This window comes from Passer domesticus, chromosome 5 (assembly GCF_036417665.1).
Source record: "Passer domesticus isolate bPasDom1 chromosome 5, bPasDom1.hap1, whole genome shotgun sequence".
Lineage (NCBI taxonomy): Eukaryota > Metazoa > Chordata > Aves > Passeriformes > Passeridae > Passer > Passer domesticus.
Window position 1 is genome coordinate 9,115,501 of NC_087478.1, and position 26,728 is coordinate 9,142,228.

The 26,728-nt window shown below is 36.9% G+C and overlaps 1 protein-coding gene across 5 annotated transcripts in view; it reads left to right on the forward strand.

The window, feature by feature from the left end:
- HGF (hepatocyte growth factor) overlaps positions 1-9,265 on the forward strand; it is a 57,436-nt gene extending 48,171 nt beyond the window's left edge. For 4 of the 5 annotated variants that reach the window (XM_064421881.1, XM_064421880.1, XM_064421882.1 and 1 more), the window contains 4 exons: positions 143-289; positions 974-1,080; positions 2,955-3,100; positions 5,250-9,265. In XM_064421881.1, the coding sequence (XP_064277951.1) occupies positions 143-289; positions 974-1,080; positions 2,955-3,100; positions 5,250-5,420 (571 nt within the window). In that variant the 3' untranslated portion in view covers positions 5,421-9,265. Of the gene's footprint in view, positions 1-142; positions 290-973; positions 1,145-2,954; positions 3,101-5,249 lie in introns of those variants that run through there. The other variant, XM_064421884.1, reaches the window with a different exon arrangement.
- Positions 9,266-26,728: the final 17,463 nt, after the last annotated feature.

The window sequence follows — 26,728 nt, forward strand, 5'->3', positions numbered from 1 at the left end:
TTTTGGAATAGCAGTTGGCAACATGAAGCCATTTCTGCTAAGGAGCATTAGTTAAGATCTTCCAGCATAATCATATTAAGCAGAGTTTTTTGTTATTTTATTATACAGTCAGCAAAATCATAACCAACTTTGCCTCCTTTAGGTACAAAGATTTGAAAGACTACAAAGCCTGGCTTGGAGTCCATAATATCAAAGGAAAGGGAGAGGAGAAGCGCAAACAAGTCCGGAACATCTCCCAGTTGGTATACGGCCCTGCAGGGTCAGATTTGGTCTTACTGAAACTTAGCAGGTTAGTAGCTGTTATTGTGAATTTTAATCTTTTCACTTTCATCTGCTGGGCAAGATTCTTCATAAATGAGATTTGCAAGTTCATTGCTCTACTATCTCCAGTACTACAGATGCTGTCTCCATGGGATAAACTTCCAACTGAATGAAATTTTATTTGATACATGCAGAAATGCAGGTCCATCGATGTTACTCAGAAAACAGATGTTACTCTTATGAAATCATGCCTACATTATTCTCCCTATTAACCATGTTTAGGTTTGTTGGGAGATTTAAAGAAAACCCACTAAGTACCCACATGGACTAGTATATGGTTTTAATTTATAGAATAAGCACCAGATTGTAGCTGAGATCCTTGTGTATATACAAGCTTTCAAAATTTCTCCATATGAATAAACCTATATATCCAAATGAAATGCCATCACTACTTACTTTTAAGATTAAAACCCAAGTTAAATAGCATAAAAGTGGTGACAGCATTTCAAGAATTTTTTGACAGTTGGCAGCCGTAGTACAAAAAATAGGTAGAAGAAACCATCATATTCTTCAGAAAGAGAAAATGAAAGAAAAAGAATTGGCACAGTTTTAAATTGCTGTGGTCTATAATAGACTTAATGTAATTTTAAAAACACAGTTGAGAAGGTTAAGTAAAATCCATTATATCGATTTTTTTTTTTCTTCTTTTCAGACCTGCTATATTGACAAATTTTGTAGAAATAATCCGATTGCCCATTTCTGGATGTACCATTCCAGAGAAGACCAGCTGCAGTGTTTATGGATGGGGATACACTGGATGTAAGAAACTATTTTTAAAAACTAAATGAATACGTTGACAACTTACTTCCTCTTGTCATTATAGGTGAGGCTGCGGGTATGGCCGGATGCCACGGTTGTCCAACACTTCTTGTTAAAAAATATAATTGGGTTTTTTTCTAATTTTGTAAATCTCTGAGTCTTTTATCCAACCTAATTTAATATGAAATATTTTCCACTAGTCTCTCCTTTTTTGTTGTTGTTTCAGGGACAGGCAAAATGATTCAAACACTTCGAGGAGTGAATTACAGAAAAATACCAATCTACATGTAAAAAAAAAAAAAAGGCAAAATTTCTCTGCAGAATGTTAGCAGGGTTTTTTGACAAATCTTTGTTCATCTACTTGAGCAGTCTCTTCCTGTAATCCAAAGCAGGACCCTGTGGAAAAACTAATACAAAAACATGTAATCAAAGACTTTATTAATATACACAATAACAGCGAACTAGGGACACACAGGCAACCCTAAGTCTGGCATTTCCTAACTTTTGAGTACTTGACTTTGCAACCTTTCTAATGTTTATTAAACACAGTTTTGTGTGAAGAAAATACAAATATGTGGGAGAACAGACATTTATTTAGTCTAGTAAATGCTATATCTGGCTAATTATGTGTTGATAAAAAGTTAATAGCTGCCAGTTGACAATAATTACTCCAATATTTACTGTGCTCAAATGTTGTTTTGCCACAGACCCTGAGTAAGCAGCAGCAATATACTCACACTGTCCTGGAAGCAGAGCAGAAGCTAGGCTGGAATTCTGAAGCTGTCTTCCTCGTAGCCACTACTCTGCCATTTCTTTGTGGGTGGCAATTAATCTGTACCAGCCCTCTCCCAAATGACTGCCTTTGATGTTCCCAGCATGTCCATATTAGCCATCCTCTGGGGGCATCGGCTGTCTGGGGGACAGGGACATCAGGCTGGAGCACAGCACAGCATCACAGGAAAGCTTAGCTTAAGAGAACTGATAAGGAATTTGCAATGTTGTGGAGTTATGTAATACAGTAAATACATAACATCTGTCATCCAAGGACTTTGTACTATATTTTTTGCACTACTTTATATAATCCTCACAGAATCCCAGTCAGGGAAGGAAGAAGTGTTACATCCATTTTTTTTAAGAAACCAGGATAATAAGTCAGTGGAGGGCAAGCTTGGCATTTTCTTTTGATGGCTGTGCAGAGAATGGGCAGGTCCAGACCCTTTATTTATCTTTGCAGCTTGTACAGGCTTGTCTTTCGACATGTAGAACAAGAGTAAGCTCCACAGGGCTCCTGCTTCCTGACCTTCCCACTGATGAATGGAGATTGCACAAGGCTGTGGCTCTGCCCTTGCAGGCACAAAGTCATTCAGGGTAGCTGAGCCAGCACAGATTGAGAAAAACTCCACTCTGCTACAGTATTTTTCAAGTCACACGTCCTTCCCTAGGCCATGGCAGGCACTGTTACACATTAACTCATGTTTAAGGCAGGGAGCAGAATCCTCCCTCCTCTGATGGGGGTGATAACATTTTCAGGCTCTTATTCTGATTTCTTTGATGACTGGGCAGTCTGGTGGTGAGCTGTAGAGTAAGTCCAGTTACACAGCCCTTTATTCTAGTACTAAAAAACTTATCCAGATATTCTCAGAGAATTGAACAGACATGAAAACCAAACAAACGTCTGGCAAATCTCATTTTCAGAAAATATAAGAAATCCAAAATACAGAAGCATGATAACAGTGGGGATAGACAAAAACATGAGTTTTGGAGACAAAGTACAATAACTGAAATTACATTAATAAGTTTATGTAGACTGTATCTTGAAACACTTTTTTCCCCCTAAAATGCAATAATTTTTTTAATTTTCTTTTCAATTGTAGTAGTTAACTATGATGGCCTTCTCCAAGTAGCAAACCTGTTTATTTTGGGAAATGAGAAATGCAACCAATATCTCAAAGGGAAGATTACTGTGAATGAGTCTGAAATCTGTGCTGTGGCTGAAACTGTAGGTGCTGGGCCTTGTGAGGTAAGTATTGCATTTCCTAATACATTTTTACTTGGCTATTTCTTTCCAAAGGAAAACAAAACAAAAAAACCCAACCAACAAAAAAAAAAAAAAAAAAAAAAAAAAAAAAAAGCAAAAACAACTGGAGGTTTTTTTAAATTATTCTCATTGCACTAACTTTTTGCATTGGAAAATTATTTGTGTTGTAAGTCAGTATTTTATGTCAGAGTGCAGAAATTACTTTGATTTCACGGTGCTACCACACAATTGGAAAATGTACAGCAATCTTATATATACTCAAATACTAAAACACTTCACTAGACTGAGACAAACTTGTGTTCTGTATACTAAGGACAAAGGTGGGCTCTGTGGTAGCAATAGCTGTGTGTTTTGATTGAGTACAAATCAAAGGCTGGACCAAATTTACCTCCTTATTTAGGTGAGGTATGGCATGCAAAATACATAACAGTCAGTACTCAACAGAGGTGATAAAGTTATGAAGGAAGAAGAATGATCCAAAAATGTACTGAGGTTTTTATGAGTCAGAAATCTGGAGCATTATGGTCTCCTCAGCCTGAGCAACATATTGAAGAGGACAGGAGAACTACTTCAGTGATCATGTAGTTTGGTACAGTTGCTTTGCTTAGCACTAGTTTTGATGATGGAGAAAAGACATCTGAGGAGAGAAGCTTTAAATAATTTATTACAGGAAGATATAATATTTTTTGATGGCGGATCTGACTGTGGATATCTAGAAGGAGGGGAGTCATTAACATTATTAAGCGTTTATTATCTGAAATAGGATTGTTGATTTCCTAATACTGACTTTAACCGTGTAGTAAAATTTTCCCTACCCAAGGGTACTACCAAACCATGGGGAACAGAGGTCATCTTCATAAAGCTGAGGCCTCTTCCATTTGTTGTTAATAATCTATGGGATCATTTTTTGTTGCAAAGTATTTTCTTCAAAATAAAATGTTTAATTGTAAATGAGGTCTTAGACTTGTCAAGGCTTATAAATGAAACATCTGCATGAGAGTCTGCTGGGGATCCTGCACTTTGTTTTCCCCAGCAAGAAGAAATGGAATGAATTAATATTAGCAATCAGTCTTAATCACTGAGCAGTTTCCTGCTCCCTAAGTTCTCCTTTGAAGCTACTTTCCTCAGCAGAGAACAGGCAGAGGAACAAAATCAGATTGGCAGGTGAAACTCCACTCCTGAAAGTGTTTTATGAGCAGCTCTGATGGCTCTGACATAGTTCATTGTTCATGTGGGAACTAGTCTGCCGTCAGTCAGAAAAAATCCCAAACCAAATAAAGGTCAAGCATTGTTGTTTCTCTGGTGATCCAGAGAGAATGCAATGCTAATTGTCAGCTTTCATTTTTTGAAACAATAACTCACTGTCTGATATGAGAATTTGCTGTCTAGTTTTGCATCAAATTTTCAGGGTCCAGTCTACCTTTAGCCTGGGTAGAAACTGCAGCATCTGTGTTCAAGTCCCAGATCTATGTGATTGTATCTAACTCTGATCTTGGTGGGTCATATTCAAATTTTCACAGAATGCATAAACTACTGTATAGGTGTCTCATTCATTCAGAATAACAAAAAATATCACTTTAACAAGCTATGTCTCAAAATAATGCTTAAAAAAGTATTACCTTTTTATTATGTTTGTTATTCCCTCTGCCTATTAGTACATACAGATTCTCATCCTAGGGCCTTGCCAGATGATTGGCTGAAAGAAAGATACTAACCTGACTTTATCAGTAGTGTTTGATGCAAACCCTGTCATCATAACAAAGATGTTTATCTGTCGACTCACATTCTGTCATCTGGTTTATACTCACATAAAAAATATCAGGCTTGCAGGTAGCTGAAATAGGTGAATAAAATCTGGTAGTCTGAAGTCATTAGAATGACATGTAAAGATGGATCACAGAGCTTAATTTGCACAGAAGGACCAAAAGGTCAGAGGTCAACTCTGACATTGTTTGTCATAAGTCCTGGTTATGAAAAAAAAAGATATTGGAAGTTGTTTTATGTCCTATGGCAAGAACACTATTGCCTGGTGATCTTGTCATCCCCAAAAGAAACCATTCAGTAGTAGACAGGTGGGAGTTGTGTCTTGAAGCATTTTGAGAAGTGACACTCATGTTTATTTTTTTCCTAGCGAGATTATGGTGGTCCTTTGGTTTGTGAACAAAACAGGCTGAAGATAGTAATTGGTGTCATTGTTCCTGGCCGTGGATGTGCCATTCGAAATCGTCCTGGGATTTTCGTTCGGGTCTCATATTATTCCCGGTGGATTCACAAGATTATGATGACCTACAGAAAACCCTGAAAAAAGTCAACAACTCCCACTGAAAGATTCTGGACAACCTGTAATTAATGTGTAATGTAAAGATCAACAATTTTTTAAGTACTTGATAGTCAAGTTTGTTGAGCTTCTTTTAATATTTATGGGTGTTTTTGGTGTTTTTGTCTATCAGTGTTGTTTTATAAATGTTGGAGTGACTTACAGTATATGCAAGTATGGTGACATATCTCCTGAAGATACTTGAATGGATAAACAATTTTGCAAAGATGTTACTGGATGATAAATGGTTTTGTAGAAATAGATCATATGACCTCCTTGATGCTGCTCTTCAGATTATCTTAGGAGAAACAAATTATAGTTCTACTTAACACTTCTTATTCTTTCTATGAGCCGTATATTTCTCTTCATATATAACAAAAGCCCTACTGAGAAATATATGCATCTGTTCGGACAGCATTTATGATCATATTTCTCTTTCCCCCTTATAAGAGGTCAAAGATTTCAGTACTTTATTAAAAAAATAATATTGTTAGTAAGCAATCTTTTCATTATTGATGGACTTTGACAAACCTGCCATAAGCAGAGTTCTCGTAGAAGTCACTACCACTTTCTTTTACACAATGCTTACAGACTCCAGTTCTGCACATGGTTCCTTCACTGTATATATGGTCCTCTAATAGATATCTCAAACCCCATTTTGGTTAGCAAATTATTGATCATGTCTTTACAATCTGACCCAGAAATAACAGTGGATTTGCAATGCTAAAGACAACATCTCATATAGCTTGAAAAAGTAATCCTAATTAGCTATTGGAAGACTTTGGGCATTAAAAGAAATTTAAATCAAATATGCCCAAATCTTTCTAAACAGACAAGTATTAAAGGTTTGGTTGGTTCTAGCTATTTCATGAAACTCTGCGTTTACAGCAAGAAAAAGAACAGTTGAATCTAGCACCTGGCTGGGAGACTTAAGATGGGGAAAAGTAAGTTATACATTAATAGTTTTTCAGAGACTTGAGAATTTTAATAAAACCATAACTAGATTTGGACAAAATTCTATCTTTTGTATAATTCCTTTCAAGATAATAAAATTATTGCAGAGATTGATATGATCTTGTATTTAATATGGACAACATCACCAATAGTTTAATTGCTTTTTTCCTGTCTATATATGGGACAATCATTTTCCTTTATGCTGATAGGGAAAGGGAACACAAAAATCATCACCTATGAAAAGTGCTTGTTCTTCTGTACGGCATTTAGTTTTATGTCTGGAAATTTTGTACAAATATGTTGGCATAGGTGGCACTGATTACCCTTTAATTTCTGGAAAATTGATATGACATATATCCATTTGTTAGTTTTACTACTGTACATGTAATTGCATAAATAATGGCACTGTTGCTTCACTTGTGACTGTGTAAATTGTAAATGTTTCCAGTAGTGTTTGTTTCCTGTGTATCCTATGTAACTGCAGAGCCACAAGACTGAGACCTGGTGTAGATATACAGAAGGACATTTCATGCAGAAGAGCAAGGGTTGAATTCTGCCCTGTCAGAAAACAAACACTTCAGGGGAGATGTCTTGGGAGACAGGCCTCGTCTTGACTCACCAAATTTACTTCAGCAGTGCACTTTGACTTCAGTAGGACTCAGTATGCTTCCATCTGGTGGGCTGGGATGAGTTTCAGCCCATGCTTAAGAGGCTTGGCTTGCTGAGATTTGTGTCACATATCCAGCGGATTCTTCTGGCACATAGGAAGAAGTGTTTCAGCAAGCAGAGCTTCTGAAATTCCTCCTGATGTAAATAGTCTCTTTGGACAAGATGTGACTTCTCTGTACAGCAGATTCAAGGTTGTGGATGCTATGCAGACAGTCTGTCTCAATCTATTCTGGCCGCCTCTGAAGGCTCCATGCTCCCTTTAGCCTCTATTACTTACCAGGCCTAAAGAGGGCAGGATTCAGCCTGTTGTATTTACACTTAATTATTGACATGTAGGTGAAGAGTGTATTTGTGCTAATGATATACTGACCATATCTTATTGAAAGGATTACAATTTTAAGAAAGACTTTTAAAAAAACTCCAAGTGAGTTTTGTTCTCAGCCACAAGTAGAATGTGGATAAAATATACAATTCCATGTTCACTCTTTGTATTCGACGAATTGTCACCTGCTCACTGTATTATATTTGCAGGCGTTTTGTTATGTCTATCTAGAAAATTTGAATCCTAAAATATTTTAGTTAAAAGCTTCTGCTGTGCAGAAGACTGTGATTTTATATATATATATATATATATATATATCTCACACACACACACATATGTATATGATAAAAATACTGTTTTTTCTTAGACAATGTGTAAGGATTTTTACCTGTTTGTTCTGGGCAGTGCCTCAGTAAAATAAATTGTGCAGAGTTGATGCTCCAGAACTCAACAAGTTTGTATGCACTTGCTTACCAGGTACTTTTGCTCTCCCTATCTCAGAATGGAGGGCACCTAAGATCCTGAAGAGCAAGGGAAGAGAAGAATAATGATATGTGGTAATGAATCTGTACTTCATTTATTCCTGTGAATATTTCTTGTTGGTACCAATGGTACCGTAGCAGGCAACTGTTATAACTACAGGACTCTCTTAAGAAAGGACACTCTATGGATATTTTTTCACTGTTCTAGTATTTTTCTCTCTGTTATAACAAGGGAACCTGATCTAATGCCCATCTAAATGCTGAAAAGCCCTTTACTAACTTCAGTGGGATCTGAACTTTACTTCATAGACGTGATTAGAATAAAGGGTACAGAACTTATATTCTTGTCTAAGGACACTCTTAAACTCTATTGGATTTCATTCTCATTCTCCTTGCTGTAACTAATCCTCGATCTCTGAAAGGTGTAATTTTCTCATATAAAATTATGGAATTAAAACCTAAGAGGTGATTTTGTGCAACTGAAGTTAGTTTAACTTAATTACTATTTTCTTTGGGCATTGGAACTGGCTAACGCTTCTTCCTTTTATTAAAGAAAACATTCTTCCCTTTAAAAAATTTCCCCCCATCTCTTTTCCTCTCATAAACCTCATGACCCTCAGAAAAATGCAGCTCTCATTGGGAATGTACTGGGTCTAGATTTTTGCTGCTACTGCTGAAATCTTCTTCTCTAGTTTAAGATTAAAATTCTCTGAGGCATTCTGCAATCCCTTCCTGCAGGTAATGCCAATGTACTTGACAGAGCTACTCACTTGAGTTAGAGCTTTTCAGATGAGGGTCCAAATAAATTTCTGGGGGTCAAAATCTACTCAGGCAAAATGTCCCTTGAATTCAGTGAATGAGATTGTCAAAAGAGTAGGGCCTAAGAGTTGTTCAGTGCTTTTCCACGTGGATCCATGTACACATTCTCAGTTCCAAGGCAACCTCAGCAGGAGTTGAGGTTTTGTTATCATCCTTCTGGAAAGTTGGTTGTAAACCAGTTGACCCCCATGGAGACTGTAGGAAGCCTATTGGGTTGGTTATTTAGCCTTGTCTCCTTACCAATTATTTTCTTCCTCCCTCATGTGCACTGGTATATTACTGTTTTTGAATGTTGGGGCTGCTGGCAGGAACTGACATGGCTTGTCACCCTAAAATTTTCCAGTGTTCCTTTTTACCCTTGGGCACTTATGTATGGCATTTTCTTGCATGGGATCTAACTTCAGGAAGCTGCCTGTGGAGTTCAGTGTATGATAAAAGTATTTTTTCTTATTTAAGAAGGAAAAATAATGCTCCCATTAAGTACAACTTGATGAATGCCTAATGAAAAGGGAACACTCTAGTTATAACTTGTAATACAAATCTTCTGTAATTAACATGTTCATTAGTTAATAAAGTTGGTATTTTTGTAACCTTGTTTACTCTTATTATTCTTAATAAAGTCTTTTATAAAAAACAACAACTTAATTAGCATTACATTTCTTATTGAAAGAACAAGGCCACAACCCCACTGCAAGTTTCCCAGTGTCAATTCCAGTGAGGGATTTTAATGTGCAAAGTAAGGAGGACTGCTGCTGTAAAGATCCTCTTGTGTCCAATTGCAGAATTAAAAATATAATGAAAGAAAGAGCCAAATACATGGTGATCTTGTTGAGAGTTCCTAAGATCTTTCTGAATTATTTCTGCATTGAGAATGGTCTAAGCATATTACAGTGAGAGTATATTTGCAAGCTAAACATAAATATTTTCTTAGAGTTTTTAGTTCCTTACAATTTCAGTATGAGAGGCTTGGAATTTTACTTATTTGAATAAAAATACAAATACACTTCAGGAAAGTGCTCCCCACTCAGTACCACTTTGTACTGAGGTACAGAAGATGATGCAAAGGAGAGCAATAACTTGCAACAAACCTTGGTGCTGCTGCTGCACTCAATACCGCAACCAGGCAGCAGCTACCAGAAAAGGAAATAAGCATTACCTTTACTAACCCCACCAGATCAGTGCCAAGTATTGTCAAAACTCCTATAACATCAGAGCATTCTGGTGAGTTCAAGTACAGGACAGTAAGCTCATTACTTCTTTGTCATTATCCAGCTGAAATTTCAAAGTTGTAAGCATTTCTGGTTATACTGTGATTTCAACGCTTTAAATACATATTTGCTCCAGCTATATTCACAGTGAATCATTTTTCAAATAGACTCATATGCAGAGTGTTTGAAGTCTGATTCTGAGTTTTCCATGGCAAAATTCACTTTCCTTTTATTTTTTTTTTCCAAAATGAGAGTTTTCCAATCAATACATAAAATCAATGGATTTTATCAGGAACTCCTGAAATCACTGTTGGAATCTTGCAATAATTTCCACCACGCAGGAGTGCCTCCAAAGTTATAAAAACCTATTAATAGTTATAAAAACCTATTAATAGTCCATAAGTCAAAACAATACTTTGCTATAGTTTTACATTCAGTTTTCAGTACATTCAGGTGACCTGTGTGTCTTCTGGGAACCATGAGAATTAACTGCTTGTACAGCAATTTGCACCACAAAAATCTCTAAAAGGGTATTGCCTTCATATTACATTCTGTCATGGCTTTATCTTTTGTAGCTGCAGGAACAGTGTAATCTGCAGATGATAAATGATGGAAACCCACATTGATGCTCGCTGCTTGTGTTCTGCTCTGTGTTATTTAACAAGCCTCATGTAAACAGAGCAGGCCATTTAGTAGGGCTCACTTGTGTATCTGCCTTCAAAAGCACCGATTTCTGGACAGCTATGCTCCAATAAAACCCACGTGCAATAAATAGGAAAGAAAACATCTGGGAGGGAAAAGGCAGACCATAAAAGATTAATAACAAAATAAGCCCTGAAATAAAAATTTAAAATATCATGTTTTCTCAGTTTTTATAACATAGGCTATACAGTGTGAAAAGCTGCAATAGAACAACTTAATAGTTAAATCTACTTCATTTTGTTGAGAACACTTGGGAAGATGCAATGACTTCTCCATATGGTCACAGAAGATATAGGACAAGTTGTACTTCTGTGTCTGAGGTCCTGATCCTACTTGCATTGAAATCACTGTCAGAACATTATTTTAAAAAAACTACTTAGCCCAATCGAGAGCTAATAGATATGACTCAAAGCTTCGTTCTGAACCCCTCAGATGTTGTCTTGACATTGTTTCAGGTGCTGACTTGAAGAAGTGTTCAGGATGTGTTCCAGAATGTTAGTGAGTGTCAGAGGGAGAAACTATACACTTTATTTCAAAGCTGGGCATCAAAGTTTGACTGCAGACTATCAAATTAGCTCAGAGTCTGACTGAAGAGGAGAATTGGTTAATTTGCTTACTCTTCAGATATTGTTCATTAAATAATAATAACAACAATAATTTTATCATTATAAATTATTAAGAAGAAGAAGAAAAACAACAGTCTTAAAAATCATGATGAATGCAGTTGCTATTAATGTAGCTTTTATACAAAAAATAATAAATTCTTTAGGGAAAAACTCCCCACCAGAGCAAATAAATGTACCACTTCAGAGTCCAAGAGATGTCATTTGCTTGAGATATCTCAAGTTTTATCTGTTGAAGTTAGTGTTGACCTCAATTGGGTTATTTAATGCATTCCACTGGAAGAAAAATTATGTAAAGGATAGTGCAATTCATAACAATTAATCAAAAATAAAGCAAGAAACACAGCATTAGAGGTATACACTGGATTAGATGAGGCTAGTGTAAAACACAAATAAGGATATAGTCCTTCTCTTTTTGCTTCCACAGAGAGAAGTTTTGCCTTCAGCAATATATGAGTCTATAGTATTTAATTCAGTTCATATAATACTGAATAAAAAAATCCAGATGGTTTTCTTTTCTTGAGGATTAATGTCAGCTTTATACACACAATGAGCAAATATGCATTTACATCAACATTGCTGTTACAAACCATGTCAACAACAGTCTCACGTCTTGGGCGTATATATGCCATCTGCTGTTCAACCTTGTGTTTAACAGGACTCTCACTTCACAGAGCAGTTACAAAACTGCCATCACAGAACTCCTTATCCATTTTTAAAATTTACTTTTTAATTTTTTAAAATATTTTTTAAAGCTAAATCACCGAAAATTTTATGTTCATAGCAGTGAAAGTTCTGGAAGATTTGCATGAGGCATTCACTTGAAAGCCTCTGCTTTCCATTTCTTTGCATCCTCACAAGGCAGATGAGTCCAAATTATTGCCTGATTCTTCAATACTTTGAAACCTATGTTTCTCTTGGCAAAGTCCCCACATGGCTTCATTTTTTCTGCTGTATATATTCAGAAAAAGTCCTCAAAATACTTTTAGGAGATGAAAACTCATTGCATCCCAGCCTTCAGCTATCTGACCTGATGTTCCCAACTTGCCATCAAGTACATTAACTCATGGAAAGGAATATTCTAGTGGGCTAGATGGCTTCTATACAACCCACATCAGCAAAGGCTGGGGAGGTGCTCCACAGCCATCCATACCAACCATTGCCAGAGGTCTTGGAGTGGCTGAGCACCAGAAGCACACAAATTACACATGGACGCAGAAACAAGTGAACATACACCCAACCAAACACACATAAATGTCTTCACAATGGTATCTAGCCGACTCATTAACAAATTCTACACACATTCTTCAGGAAAAAGATTATAACTTTGGGTTTTCCTTGTCCCAGTGCTGTGATGACTCGAGTGCCTAGGTACAGGAACACGACAGCTTGCAAAGAGAGTCGTCCTACCAGGATAACTTATCTCACTTTCAACATAACCAAGAATAACATGGGGAAGTTTTATAGTGCCAGCCAGAGATATGAATTTTTGATTCCCTGACTTGACACATTTGTGATGACAAACATTTGCAGTGTAAGCCTGAGCTGAAATAAAATCTTATGTACCTCTTATCCTTTGACCATGCTCTGGATTAGTTGGATCCAAACCAATCCACTTAGATCTGTAGTGATTGCATGTTTGCATATGTCTTTGTGGGTGTGTGTGCGTGCCCATGTGTGCAGAGACACATGTATCTATTCTTCCTGGCACAATGTACAAGCTCTAGGGTTGCTTTTTATTGTGCTGGAAGTAGACAAAGTACACTTGGTTAATTTTCAGCCATCTGTGTTCTAGGTTTTATACATTGGTATAACTATAACCTGCATGTGAAAGCTCCAACATTTAGAAATTTTAAAAGTTTAGCCTTGGCCCTTAAGATGCTCAGACATTTTAGGAAATCAGTGCTAACCACTTGTATCCACACTGTTAATTGAAGAAGTGCATGGCCTTTGGAGATCCTTCTAGATGGTTTCTTTTTCCTTTTATTCCACTTTTGGTAGTTATCACCAGAGGCTGGCCTTAATTTTAAAGCTGCCTTGAAAGTAGCTTTAAATTCTTCCTGTAGAAACCTGCTTCCTTACCACAGCTCTTTCTGGGCTGTCATCTTAATTTTGTTAGGAATCTCTTCTAAAGTCTTGTTTTCTCAGGCTGACTTCTCACTTTATTTTATTTTTTATTTTAGCAGAGATACCAGGCTGAATTTGCAAGAGTTGTGTTTTTTAATCCCCTCTGATTTTACTTAGTGTTAACAACTTTTTAATTCATATGACTCCCTAACACTAATCCCTGAGCATTAATTCCTTTAGCTTTCCTTGTAAGTTTTTTTAAGTCCTACCTTCCTGCCTGATTTATACATATGGTTGGAAAATAAAAGGACGTAAAAAAAAAAAAAGGCTTTTCATTTTTTTTTAACTGGCCTTTGCGTGAATGCTGCTAAATTTTTTTATCGGTACTTTTTCCCATCACGACATGCAGATCTTACCAACTTAGTCTGCAGGAACATGTCAGTTTTATTGGTATGTTTGACAGAGACCAGGCTGGGTTCCAACTGAAATCCATTTGTTTTTCCTTCAGCATGCTTGCTACACCTCCCCAGGCTCACTCTCTGTGTGGCTTCCTCCAGAGGTATTTCCCTGCCTGTTTGGGTATGTGTTGCACATTGCCTTTCAAAATTGGCAGCAGAGTTTCTTATCTTTCCTAAATTACCCTGCAGAGTGTGGACTTTTCTTTCCATTTCCCTGTCAAATTTTTCAGGAGAGTAAAATACTTCTTACCTTTAAAGCAATTTCCAACTAAATGCAGGAAGGAATCAGTGAAGCTGATGTGATCTTGGGCAGACAAAGCTCACAGGGAAACACCTCACTTGAGCATAAAGCAAAACCCCTGGATGCTGTTCCCTGCTAAATATTTAAATACAGTCTTGGGATTCCCATATTCCTCTGAATGGTTATTTCAGACATTTAAGAAGAGTTTGAGAATTCCTTTCTTGGATCGGACATGGTGAGGCAGGGGTGTTTGCACAGGCTGCTGCAAAGAGTGATCCAAGAGACTTCTCAGCACTGCTGACAGACAAGGTCGACTATTCTTTTTCTTCTCTACTGGGTTTCCTTGCTTATTTTCTTGTTTGTCTTGTTTGTTTGTCTGGTACTTTATTATTCTATTCTAACGCTGACAGGAAGAAAATAAACAGGGAAGAGTAGGGCTGGTGGAAGTGTTGTGTTTGAACTGTCTTCTGGGTGAGATTTATGGTCTGCTAAGGACAGCTTTTTGGAAAGTTCTCTTCAATCCTCTCTTGGCAGTTTTTCGGCCTCCTTTGCTGTCTGAATACACTTCACTTTCTCTGTTTGGAAAGTGCTTTGCTCATTATCTTCTCTGCAAGGGTGGAAGTGATGAAGTCACTTTGTGTCTCTCCCCCCTTTCCCCCGCCCCACGCCGCTATCTGCGTCCCTAGGTGCCGATTCAGCAACAGCACAGAGCACTCACTGCAGGACATTTTCCCTCTGCAAAATCCTGGCCCAGGGATACTTGAGCATACTTGTATCAGAGAGGAAAATACAGCAAAGGCACGGAGCAGAGTGGCATTTCTACATTTGCCTCACGGTCTCCAGAGACCATGCCTGTAAAGACAACTGTGGTGTGTGAGAGTAGACAAAGAAAACTCGCTCTGGAAAAGTGAAGAATTGTTAGAAAAGGCTGTTGCTCATACAGAAGGCTTTTGATTGCTCTTCAAGACGTGTGTCTGCTGCACATGAATAGTGAGTGGATGCTTGGTGTGAAACAAAGACATTCTGCAGAGACAAATGCAAGATTAGGGGCTACCCTCTGGGAACTTTAGGTGAGAGAAAGCAGCACAATAATTTTAGGTCCCAGCCCATAGGAGTGGCCACTGAGGAGCTTGGGAACATAGCTTCTGACCACAACCCATGAGCCGTATTGTTTTCAGGTCTTCTTCTTTGAAAGATAAATCTAAGAGAAGAAATTAAACTTTGAGGGGAAAAAAATTCATCAAGCTCTGCTGAAAAAAAAACACAGCAGCACACCACTGACTTCCCTGAGATCAGCTCTTTGCACATGGAGCTGGTTTGGTTTGGTTTGGTTTTTCTGTTAGCTATGGGCAAACTGAAAAAGTGGCCTGAACCAGTTTATGTCTGTATCTGAATTTAGCCAGTCTTTTGAATCCAGCTCAGAAGATGAAGATCAAGGGAAGAAAAGTTTTGGGTTTTTTTTAAATGTTCTTTTTCAGGCCACATCCTTCCTATCATTTTCCCAATTTTACACAATCATTAAAAGAAGAAATGTACTCATGCAGAAAACAAACCAAGCCCTCCAAGTGAGAACATATAGCTATTTCATTCAAAAATGCTTCTTTTAAGGCACAGAGTCTATAAAAACCACACCAAGAGAATACTGCACTCTGTGGTCATTTGTTAGTAAAGCTGACAGGAAATCAAAACTGAAAGGATTCTTCTGTAACTGCCAACTTGCTGTAATGGAAGCCAGGGGAAATATATTTATCTGTTTACTTGACTAAGAAGAAAGAAACCAAAACATATTTTCCTCCAATAGTAAAAGGAGATTAGACTGTTACTAGTCACTTGTGTGCTAGACTTCCCTCCAGGCCTTTCCTAATGTTTTGTCTCACATTCAAAACAAATAAAATACGAGCTCTGTGGAAAAAAATAAAAATAAAAAAAAAATTCACAGATTATAAGAACTAAAAAGACCTTTAGGTACCTAACATATCACCTTATAGCCTAAAGGATATTGCCCAACACTACACATTACTGAGAACCATAATTTTGTAGAATTTTTTTGGAAACAGATTTCATGTCTGTCATATGGTACAAAACTGCATCTGCAAAGGAGGAAAAGACATTTAGAATATGACTCACTAGGTTTGGTTTTCCCTCCAATTCTTTTTTACTGTGTTGAAATAAATAACATAAAATATATAATGGATCTGATTCTGTCACCTTGCTTAATACTTGATTATCTTAAAAGTCTTCTCTCAAAACAATTCTGGACTTCTTGTAATGGATGATAAATTATTTGAATCATAGGATGGAGGCTACTACCAATCTGATAATAATGTGATATCTACAGTTAAATCTCTGTAAAAAAACAGTTTCATGATGATGTGAAGAATAAAAATAGTATTAAATACTCCAAGGTCAGACTCAGCAGTGGATTTTATCATTGTTACATGGCTCTTATGATGCAGAGCTGCCATAAATGTCTTCAATTAATGTATTTGCAGAACTTTTCCTGCCATGTAGCAGTCAAAACCAGATGGCAAATCTTGTCACAGATATTTCATTTGATTAATTCTTCTGTCTGGGCAGATTCAGTGCAGTCTGTCAAACCATGAAGATAAATAAAAAATTAAGATGTTTTTCCTAGAGACTGCTAGTTGGGTAAAGCTTTAATAGTTGTAAGATGGCAAGAATCAAATGGAATTTTTTTTCTAACCATGGATATTTACCCTAAGAGGGTATCTTTGATGTGAATCTTAACATAACTCTTTTTAGGGTAGTTTCATGAGGGAAATCAGTCAGTTTATAGCATGCAAGATAGTTCCACCAGATAAATAACACTTTAGGTTTTGCCCAAGTTTAAAAACCCACAGCAGAAACCATCATATTTGTAGCAAGAGATGAATCTGCACATGCTACCACAACATATCACATCCACAAGTTTTGCTGTGGTTTTGTAGACTTTTCATATTCTGTTATATTGTTCAAAGTGCTGAGAAAGAATCTCTTGCATAGACATTTTTCCTAAACAATGAATATACCTATGGAAAATCAGTGAGAGCAGGTAGACTGTCACTTATAATTTATTTAGCACCATAATAAGAATATGAACAGATCATGCTGTAACAAAGCACTTAGGTCCTTAATAGAGACCATAATTAAATATATGTTTAACTTCCATCATAAACTTAAAGCCCATTGACAAATGCCTTCCTTTGAAGATGCAAATAACCCAGTGAATTACAAAGCGTTGTGACTTTGGCTGAATGTGGGTAAAGACTCCAGTTAGGGATGAGACTTGTATATACAATGCCTAAGACAGGAATACCATAAACATGAAAAAGAACTTCCAAAATTGGCATTAAAAATGTTAATGGTTCCCTTTAATTCCTCTTTTTTTCAAAATAAAATTTAAAATGACATTCAAAGGCTCAACAACGGCAACTATATGGGAGAGAACACATTGAAATTTACTTCTGATTTAACCACAGTTTGTGTGTCTCCTGTGAAAATAAATGTGGTGCCATGGTTTAGTCTTCTTATTAGATGCCTTATTTCATGTCTTTGTGCAGTTGAAAGGTAATGCAGGAAACACTTTAATATGGTTGCATTTTTATGGCATTCCAGTAAATTACTTCAGAATCTGTGGGGAGCACCTATAACCGGCCTGTGCTCTGGAGTTCAATTTAGATTTTATATCTCTTTAGCATCTATATTACTTGTCTAGACACATCTCTTAGGATTCAGAATTACAAATGACAGATTGTATACCAGGCCTGACATTTATGTGATTGAATATACAGATATATTTATAATATGATGATAACTGTATCTGATATGTTCTTCATATAGGATCAGAATGAAGGCCAAAACATTCACAATGGCAGGGTCAACACCCCTTTATGATTACATCGGAGAGTACAATGTATCTTCATACGTGCAAATCACATATCTTGACTTTCCAAACTTTTTTCCATAAATTAAACTCAGGTCTATCCTCAGAAGGCATGAAAGATGATTAAAAAAGACTCCAAATTTATTTTTTAAATACTACAAATAGCTAAGTCACATGAATTTTTTTATAGAGCCAACTGAATTATGTTAAAAAAGTTATTCTACGTCATTTAGTAAAACTCAATTCCACAATTTTGCAAACAAGGCAATTGCTTTGAGATTAGCACAGAAGATTTGTGAATTAAAACCAAATGCTAATGACAAGTGAGGATTCACATGGAGGAACTTGAGGACATGTTCCTCTCTAGGGGATGAATAAGTTGTGAAATAATTCTTTGCAATCAATATATGCATCGATTTTATTTCTATTAAAATTTCATTCCTTTTAGTGGTTAAACTAAAATTTATTTGTTTTCAGTTTTTGTCTTTGCCGCTGACTTTTCAAAATTTACTTTATCTTTTTATGTCTAAGTACACTCAGGGGCCCTACTATCCCTGGCTGTCCCTGGCACTGGGCATCCTGCTCATAGCTCAGGACCCCACTCCAGTCCCAGGAACTGCCAGGTCTCATTCCAGAGAGGTTGTAGGATTCTGTCTCCACCTGTCCTGACCCATCCCAGCCGCAGCCTACCCTCATTCCCACAGAGGTTCCTGATGTCCAGGGCTGGGGCTGTCCCATTGCCTGCCCTGCCTTGCCCTAGCTGCTCTGACATTCCACCTCTGGAACCACCAGCCCTCCCAGCACCATGGTAACATCTATTCTTTATTTTTAAATAATTATAATACCTTTTTTTTTTCGCCCCCCATTTCTTATTACCAAGCCAAGAGGATCACCAGAACCAAACTTCTGATGCTCCTTTCTGCTGTGGTCAAAGTTTTGTGTCTGTGAAGAGGAGTCAGCCAACCTGAATTGCTTTGTTTGATATGACAGATCCTCCACATCTTTCCCCCATTCAGTATGTTTTTCAAAATTTTATTTTTTCTCAACTGAAATTTTTTGAATTCTAAAGGACAGACATTGTTTCAAAATGGAAATTAAAGGCTGCTCATTAGAAAGTGTTGGGGAAAAAAATGTTGCTTGTAGATAGAAGTTTTATTTTTAAAATGTTCTCCTTTCACAGTAAACTTTAATCTTAATTCAATAACAGTTTTAACTAATTCTAATAAAAACACTTCCTTTGTTGGTTCTGTGACCCATAGGTTTGGGTTGAGATGTTCCCTATGAATTCTCAGCAGGCTGAACAATGACACTGGACACATGTCAGGGACCCCTTATGTTTTACTATATAGTTGCCATAACCTCAGCAACCAAGCCCACTATTTAGACTGAAAAGATGTTGGTTAACAAGCCCTTACATTCTTACAATACACTTCCACAAGAGTGGAGGCAAACAAGCCCTTGATTAAGTACACTTCAGTAAGTTCTCAACTCCCACAATAATCTCCTCAAAAGCTGCTGGCTCGCAAGCCACAGCACACCAGTATTCAAGGGTGCTAGCTAGCAAGCCACAACACCCTGCCACAATGTCCCCACTACCACAAAAAAGTCCTCTAGGGAGTAGGATAGCTGCACTTTGCTCAGGCAAAGCAAGGGAAGAAAACCAAGAATGTGACCAGCACTTAGCTCCTACACTGGCCCCACCATGTGGATGGTCTGTAGCAGGGATTGCAAGGACAAAGAAAGAGAAAGGAAAAAGTCAGAGGAAAAAGTCAGAGAAAAAAGTGAGATGGGGAAAAGAGAGAAAAAGAAAGTGAAAGGGCCTAATCTACTCCCTTTTATAGTTAACCTTATGCTTGCCTCTTATGTAAATTAGACTCACACATTTTGTTCTTGCATTCACAGCCAGCCGAGTGAGGTGGGGGGAAGTGGACTGAGCTCCAGTCTCCAGGAGGAGCAGGAATTTGGATCAGGACAGCGCTGCCCCACCTCTGTTGCACCCTCTCCTCTGATCACACACTTCCTGTAGCAATACTCGATGTTTGAGATAAAACGTGCTTAGGGTGGTCCTTTACAGTTGAACATCAGTGTTGAGTTCAAGGGCACAGCTTTATTGCTGCTCTATTATGATTAATGCTTCAAAATGCTCTACAAGAGGTTGTTGCTTTCTCCTGAGTCCTTATGAGGTAGAAAGGTATTTGCAGATATTTGCCTTCATTTCACTATAGAAAACAAGGATGATTCCATGCATCTAAGATTCATAATTTTTTTTTTCCTAGCTACTTACATAAAAAATTTTGAATAGAACTTAAGAAACAAGAGAAAAGTGGTATAGTTTTCAAAGGTGTCAGATCTGAACATAAGGACCCCTAAATCCCTTACATGTGTAAAAACACAAGCTTTGCCTTCATGCTTCTTTGTATTTCCTGAAGAAAAATTTTAAAAATTTGGAATTTATTGACTAAGTGTGAATTTTTTACTTTTAACTGTAGTAAAATGTATATCACAGTTGCTGATATAAACATACATATACATAAAGAAAAAGAAACCTACCTTTCCTCTACATTGGAGATTATCAGACACAAATAAAAAGATTTTAAACATCTTTGAGAGAAAAGAAAATATATTATCATTATTTTATTTTATTCTTATTTTATTCTTTCACTTTGAAAGTGGCTATAACCACATATATTTGATATTAGTTTGATATAGATGTTAAAAAATATTATAGATATTTCCAGATACTGTAATATTTTAATTTCACATCAGGCTATCTTTACACATTAAATTTTCATATTTTCCTTATTGTTGAAGTAACTAAATATGATAGTAGCTGTATCCACCCCAAGATGAAATGCACAGTTTACAGCCATTGTGTACAAAACTTTGGTGCATGAAGTAATGTATCCAAGCTGAATTGAAAGCGTAAGGGAAACTTTAAAGAGGTAGAATGCAACCAACATTGAAAGTTGGCAAAGATGTTACACAGTTTAACACAAGCTGTTCCTCTCTAATATCGTAGTGACAGTTTCATATAAATGACATTTCGTGAGTAATAAAATGACAAATACATCATTAAAATTAGAGACAGATTGCTAAATGGATTAGACTGCAAGTATCTTGGTTTTTTTCCTTATTCTTCCACATGCATATTTCATCTTGCTGAAAAACTATATGCCAATGTTGTTCATATTGCCAGACCTTTAAATGAGTTTTTAAATTCATTCAGTTCTACCATGAAACAGCTCTTTGAAGAAAGGAAATTCAGCACTGATTTTTTTAGTATCCTTGAACAAACCACTCCCAAGCTCTTGGATGCGTGAAGTGCCAGGCAAACACAGGGCCTTGTACATGTATCAAGTAATTGTAGAGCATTAAAAGGGCCTCATTTTTTACGTTACTTTTCAAAAATAAAATCTAGTTTAGTGCTCAGGTTAGAGTATCAAAAACTACTGCAAATCTTAGTCTGAAAGCATATAAATAATTAAAACATTTGGTGTCTAGAATAGAAACCAATCAAACCACATCCACACAGGCAAATACAAGATGATAGGAAGAAAACCAAATAAAATAGACTCCTCTCATAAAGAAGCTAAGAGGCTAACAAAAGATATATTTTTAAAAATAATCAGAAAGCTATCTAGGAAATTTAACATAAAGAGAGGTGGGCAGAGTTTCATAACAGGTTGTCAGAATCCTGTGGTAAAAAAAACCCCAAAATACCAAAAAACAATTTTCTTTTGGTTTTTGGGCTTATTGTTTCCTGTAATATTAACTGTAGAATAAATTAGGAGCAGTTCCTTAGTCTTATTTAAGTCCTTCAGGAGTCTACTGGTGTTAGGGTCTAATTTTGCATGTCATTCCATTGCAGACTTGAGCCACTTATCAAGGGTGGCTACAGTATGTGTGTAGCCCATGCAATAACAATAAACAAGATCATGTTTTGCTAACAGGGGAAATAAAGAAGTTTGTTTTCCTATGGATGTGTCACCATTAAATATCTATCTGTAGAAACACCAAACCTGCCTCACTGAAAAATATGTGGCAGTTATGAGAGTGGCCTAGAGCTCTGTGTGTGCTAAAAAATAATTTTTTTGAGACTTCTACCCTTTATTAAAGTGAGTTTGATCAGAGCATGCAAAAGTTGTTAGGGAAAGACAGACCAGCAGATGGGTCTGGGGTCCACCTGGGGACTGCCTGAAGGGCTGGGGCTGCCCACCAGCCAGCAATGCACCATCACAGCAAAGCCGACCAGCAGCCCCCCATGCTGGAGGGACAAACACTTTTCAGGTCTTGGAGCATCTGACCTAGGAGGAGAAGCTGATGGAGCTGGGACTGTGCATATGTGATTCTGTACTCCTGTTTCCTTAGGAATGTCATCTGAACATGTATATATGAAATTATTAAAATAGCTGTGCAGCTCGTTCTTTTTATTCATTCCCATTGAACAAGTAATTTTGCTTACTGGAGGCTACTCATACATCCTGCAAACCCCATCTCTTGCAGAAAGAGAGAGTATTTAAATGGAAAAAGCTTGACAGAGAACTCTGAGTTAGTTCGAAGCTCCATACATTTCTCTCACAGTGATTTGTTAGCCAGACTCCTATTTTTATGATAACACTAAAATATCTTTTATTGGAGAAACTAATGGGCATCTTATCAGACAAGCTTCTTAACAGTGTTCCAGTGGAAACCAGTAGGGAGCCATTCTAGAATAACTGGACACAAGAGAAAATAATCAAATTAATTATTTTTTAAACTTTTTGTTCTGCAAAAACTGTAGAATATATAAATTTGAATGGTAATTGCAGCCTGTAGGAGTAATCTTAACTTGGCACTCTTTTCTGAATTTGCAAGCTATTAAAAAGGAAGTGGAGATTCCACCAAATTGACCATTAAGAAGTATGTACATCTGATACAAATCAGGACTATTAGTGGCTTGGTAGTTTCCACTTTTTGTTAATGAACTGTGAAAATGAAAAATTGGTACACTTGGCCAAGGAATGTTGTTTATAATAATCTTCAGGATTGCACTGGTCCTGGATCTAGCTCTACAAAGCTGTACAAAACTGTCTTCGTGCCAAGGCACAAGTGAGAGAAACAGTACTGAAAAATGTTAAAGGGCCTGGAAGGTACTGTGTTACTCTGAAGGACTAAGAGCCCTTGGCATCAGCTAAAGCAAAGACTCACTCAGGGTGAGTACCTCACTCTGTGAAATAATCTTCTGATTAAGCATGTGCTATTTCCTCCTCTCCTGAAATAAGTGTGTGCACATTAACATCTGTAAATGTCAGACAAGTGATCGGCTGCATTGAGCAGTCTCACTTTAAACCTGTCTAATGCATGTCCTGTCTTATCTGTATCTGTAAAGATACAGATGCTTTCTGTGGTCCTATAAAAATGTGCATTTTAATGATAAATGAGACAGTTTATAGTTCCAATTATTCTTGTCTCCTTTGAAGCAGGAAAACTGGCAATCCCTTATCTAGACTTTAGCAGGTTGAGATAAACCTCGATAGCAAAAAATATCTGGATTGTCAGAGCTTTTAGCTACAGTAAACTGCTTAAACTGAAATCAGCTGTTAGTCAAAAGGGAACAATACCCATTCATTTGTAAGATGTTCTGTGGCTGGGATAATATTAATGAGCTTTTTTTTCAGACAAGACTATTGTAAAAAGTCTAAGTTACACACGCAGACACTCATATGCACAAGCATGCACATGCAGTGATATAACACACGTAGAGTTTAAACAAATCTTGTTTGGCTAACACACAGTAGTCACTTGGAAGAAATAATCCCTGGAGATCACTGTGTTCGGAAAACTATGGTTTGGTTCCAACACTATAAAAGTGAGATTTCTCTCACAGTTATGAAAATGTTATTGTTGCCTCTACAGATCTATTATTCCCATTTAATGTCTGGAACAGTAAAATTATCCTCACTGAGAAATCCTATTCTGTCTGCTTCTTATTTGTTCTTAAGTATATTGGAATTACATGGACAGTGCAGTCTTCTACAGTGTCTTCTGAATCACTACCAATGTATTTCATTGTATTATATAAGCCAATGATTCTGCCTCCTTCTGGTTTTTATACTATGTTTCTTCCAAGCTTCTACAAAGTTTTCTGGTGGAAATTTCAGTTTGTGTTTTAGTTAATATTGCCATCAGAAAAAGATACTAATTAAACTTGTGGCATATCTTTAGTATGCTCACTTTTTTTACAAAACACTGTTGCAGTCTTAGAGTTCTGTGTGGAACTATTCAGTCAAGAATGAAGTCTCCTGTAGTTATTAATTATGTCCCCCAGTTCCCTTAAAATGTCTGTATTATGCACCTATTTTCCCAAACCAATCTCCTGATAACATGAAAAACCAAATTTCCAAGACCAAAGCTATAACTGACAACTACAACTGACAGTGGCAAGAGTACATATGATTTCCAAGAGGTAAATACTTACACCAGCTCAAAACCTCCCTTCTGTCTGCAAAAGTCTCAGTTCTGTTGATTTTTCTGTTGTTTGTGTGCTCTTCTAATTAACTAACTTCTGTACTCAACTCTCAATGAACTCTGTGGGGATTACAGCATATTTTCCCTTGAAAACCAGTTTGGACAGTCATGAAACTCATCCCCTCTTCAGGCTGTACTTCCACCCTACACTGATACTTGATTTTTGCAATGACAGGGTAATGTCAGAATTCCTTGCTGGAATTTATGTATTAGTTCAATATTGGCTATGAGATAGGTGTGAGCATCTAGTGGGAAAGATTAGGCTAGCAAAGGGTTTGGGTTATAGTAGGTAATCTCCACAGTTCATCCCTACACCTCTGCCAGTGGGTCATAATAACTACACAGAAGCTCAATTTTCCTTCTGGTTCATATCTGTGGAAGCACTAATACATAGGTGAAGTTTGAATCCCTGCATTACACTCTGAAATTGAAGCCTAAATAAATAATTTCTTCTAACAGAGAGAGGGGAATTGGCAGCCCATGAAAAGCTGAGGATTAGCTTTACCCCTTCATATTTTTGCATGAATCCAGACTTAGTTGATTTCCAGACAGATTTTTCCATTTTCATATGCATATGCTTATTTTTGACATGACATGGCTTATGCCAGGACTTTGCAGGTTCATCCACAATTGTGAACTTCCCTCTCAGACAAGGACCTTGAACCTCTCCTGTGAACCAAAGACCTGAGTTCCTTCTGTCAGGATTTCTTATGTAATACTATAAAATAGTGGGGGTCTAATCTGTTCAGGCCCTGGTACCTTTCTAGTTTGAAATATTTGGTCTCCGAAAAGGGAAGAAAGATTATTTGAGTTCCACTAAGACAACTGCTTTCATTCCTTAATCAGTTTTGAAGGGAAAATAAACACTTCTAAGGACTGCAGATGAAATTTCAAGCTACTGAAATCAACTGTCTGCTGTGTGACCACCTAGGTATCACCAAAGAATAATCCAGTCTTACATGCTAATCCTAATACATGCTTATCTTTTTTCTATTGAGAATACAGTAAAACAACAGGAAATACTCATCTTCTCCATTCACTTGGAATGCTTTCTACCACTTTCCTCTGAGCAGAAATTGAAATCTCCCAATCTGCAATGAGTAAGATTTCATAAGTGCAGGACTCCAGGATCTGATCAGAGTATAAACCAATAGCCCAACAGTGTTTTCCTCCCTGAGACCATGGTCTGCTGACCTGAGTCCTGTGCAGGCACTGGCCTGGACCAGTCAATGAGCTTTGGAAATGTACTTAATCTACATGCAGGTATCTGCTCTCTGTCAAAATTGGCTTCAATTAGAACAGAAAACTTTCTGGGTTTCTCCAGAATATTTTGGACAGAGTTGTGGTGTGGTTGATCATAGACTGGATGCTAAAACTTAGCTTTAGGTGACATTTAAAAAGCTGCCATCTCATCAGAAGTAGTATTGGTGATCAGTGGGAGAACTGCTTCTCCTATCCTTTCTCATCAGATTTTTTTGTTGGCTGATATAGCAATTGTTGTTAGTTAGGTGCAAATGATGAGTAGAAGTGAACCAAACCATGCTATTGAGCAAAACTGAGCTGTCTGGATTTTATACTTGCCCTAACACAAATAAATAATTTTTTTGACCCTGTTCCTCAAGTTTCCATTTGCCAATGAATTAACACATTGCGTATCAAGATTGCCAAGGGACTGAAAACAAATTTCTAAAATATAGGTAAAAAGGATAAGGAGTAAAAAAAGATAGTAAAGTCAGATAGACTTTTAACATAATTATGGATTATAATACTGCATTATAAAACTTTATTTTCAGTGTTTGTATTATAATAATGTCAGATATTTTGATTCTGCCAGGGCCAATCAGATTTCATAAGAACATTAACTTGGCTTGGAGCCAGGAAATAGGTGTAAACATCAGACCTCATTAGATTTTCCTGAACTGGACTGAAATTGAGGTTTATTTCAGGCCATGTATAATTAGAAAATTATTGTAATAATTCTCATTTGTTTCAGATCAAGGCTTTCGCATTACACCCTTTAAAGATGAGAACTGAAATCTTCTATGCCCCAAGGCAGATAAAAAAAAAATTGTCATGTCCTATCCATCTAGAGGACAATAAACATTTCTATCTGTCCTCCAATAACAGCCAACTGCTGATGCCTGTAAGAATGGCAGAATTTCAGCAGAATAGAGAATGCCTGTAGATGTCGTGTGTATGCAAAAGGAAGAATCTGCATTTTGTAAAGGGTCATTTAAACCCACAATAATTAATTCATTTCTAAACTACTTTGTAGAATGAGTCCATCTTGAAGTGTCTTATGAAAAATGATTCTGCAGAACTGACTGGATTGAATGATTTGAGAGTAGATTATTTCAT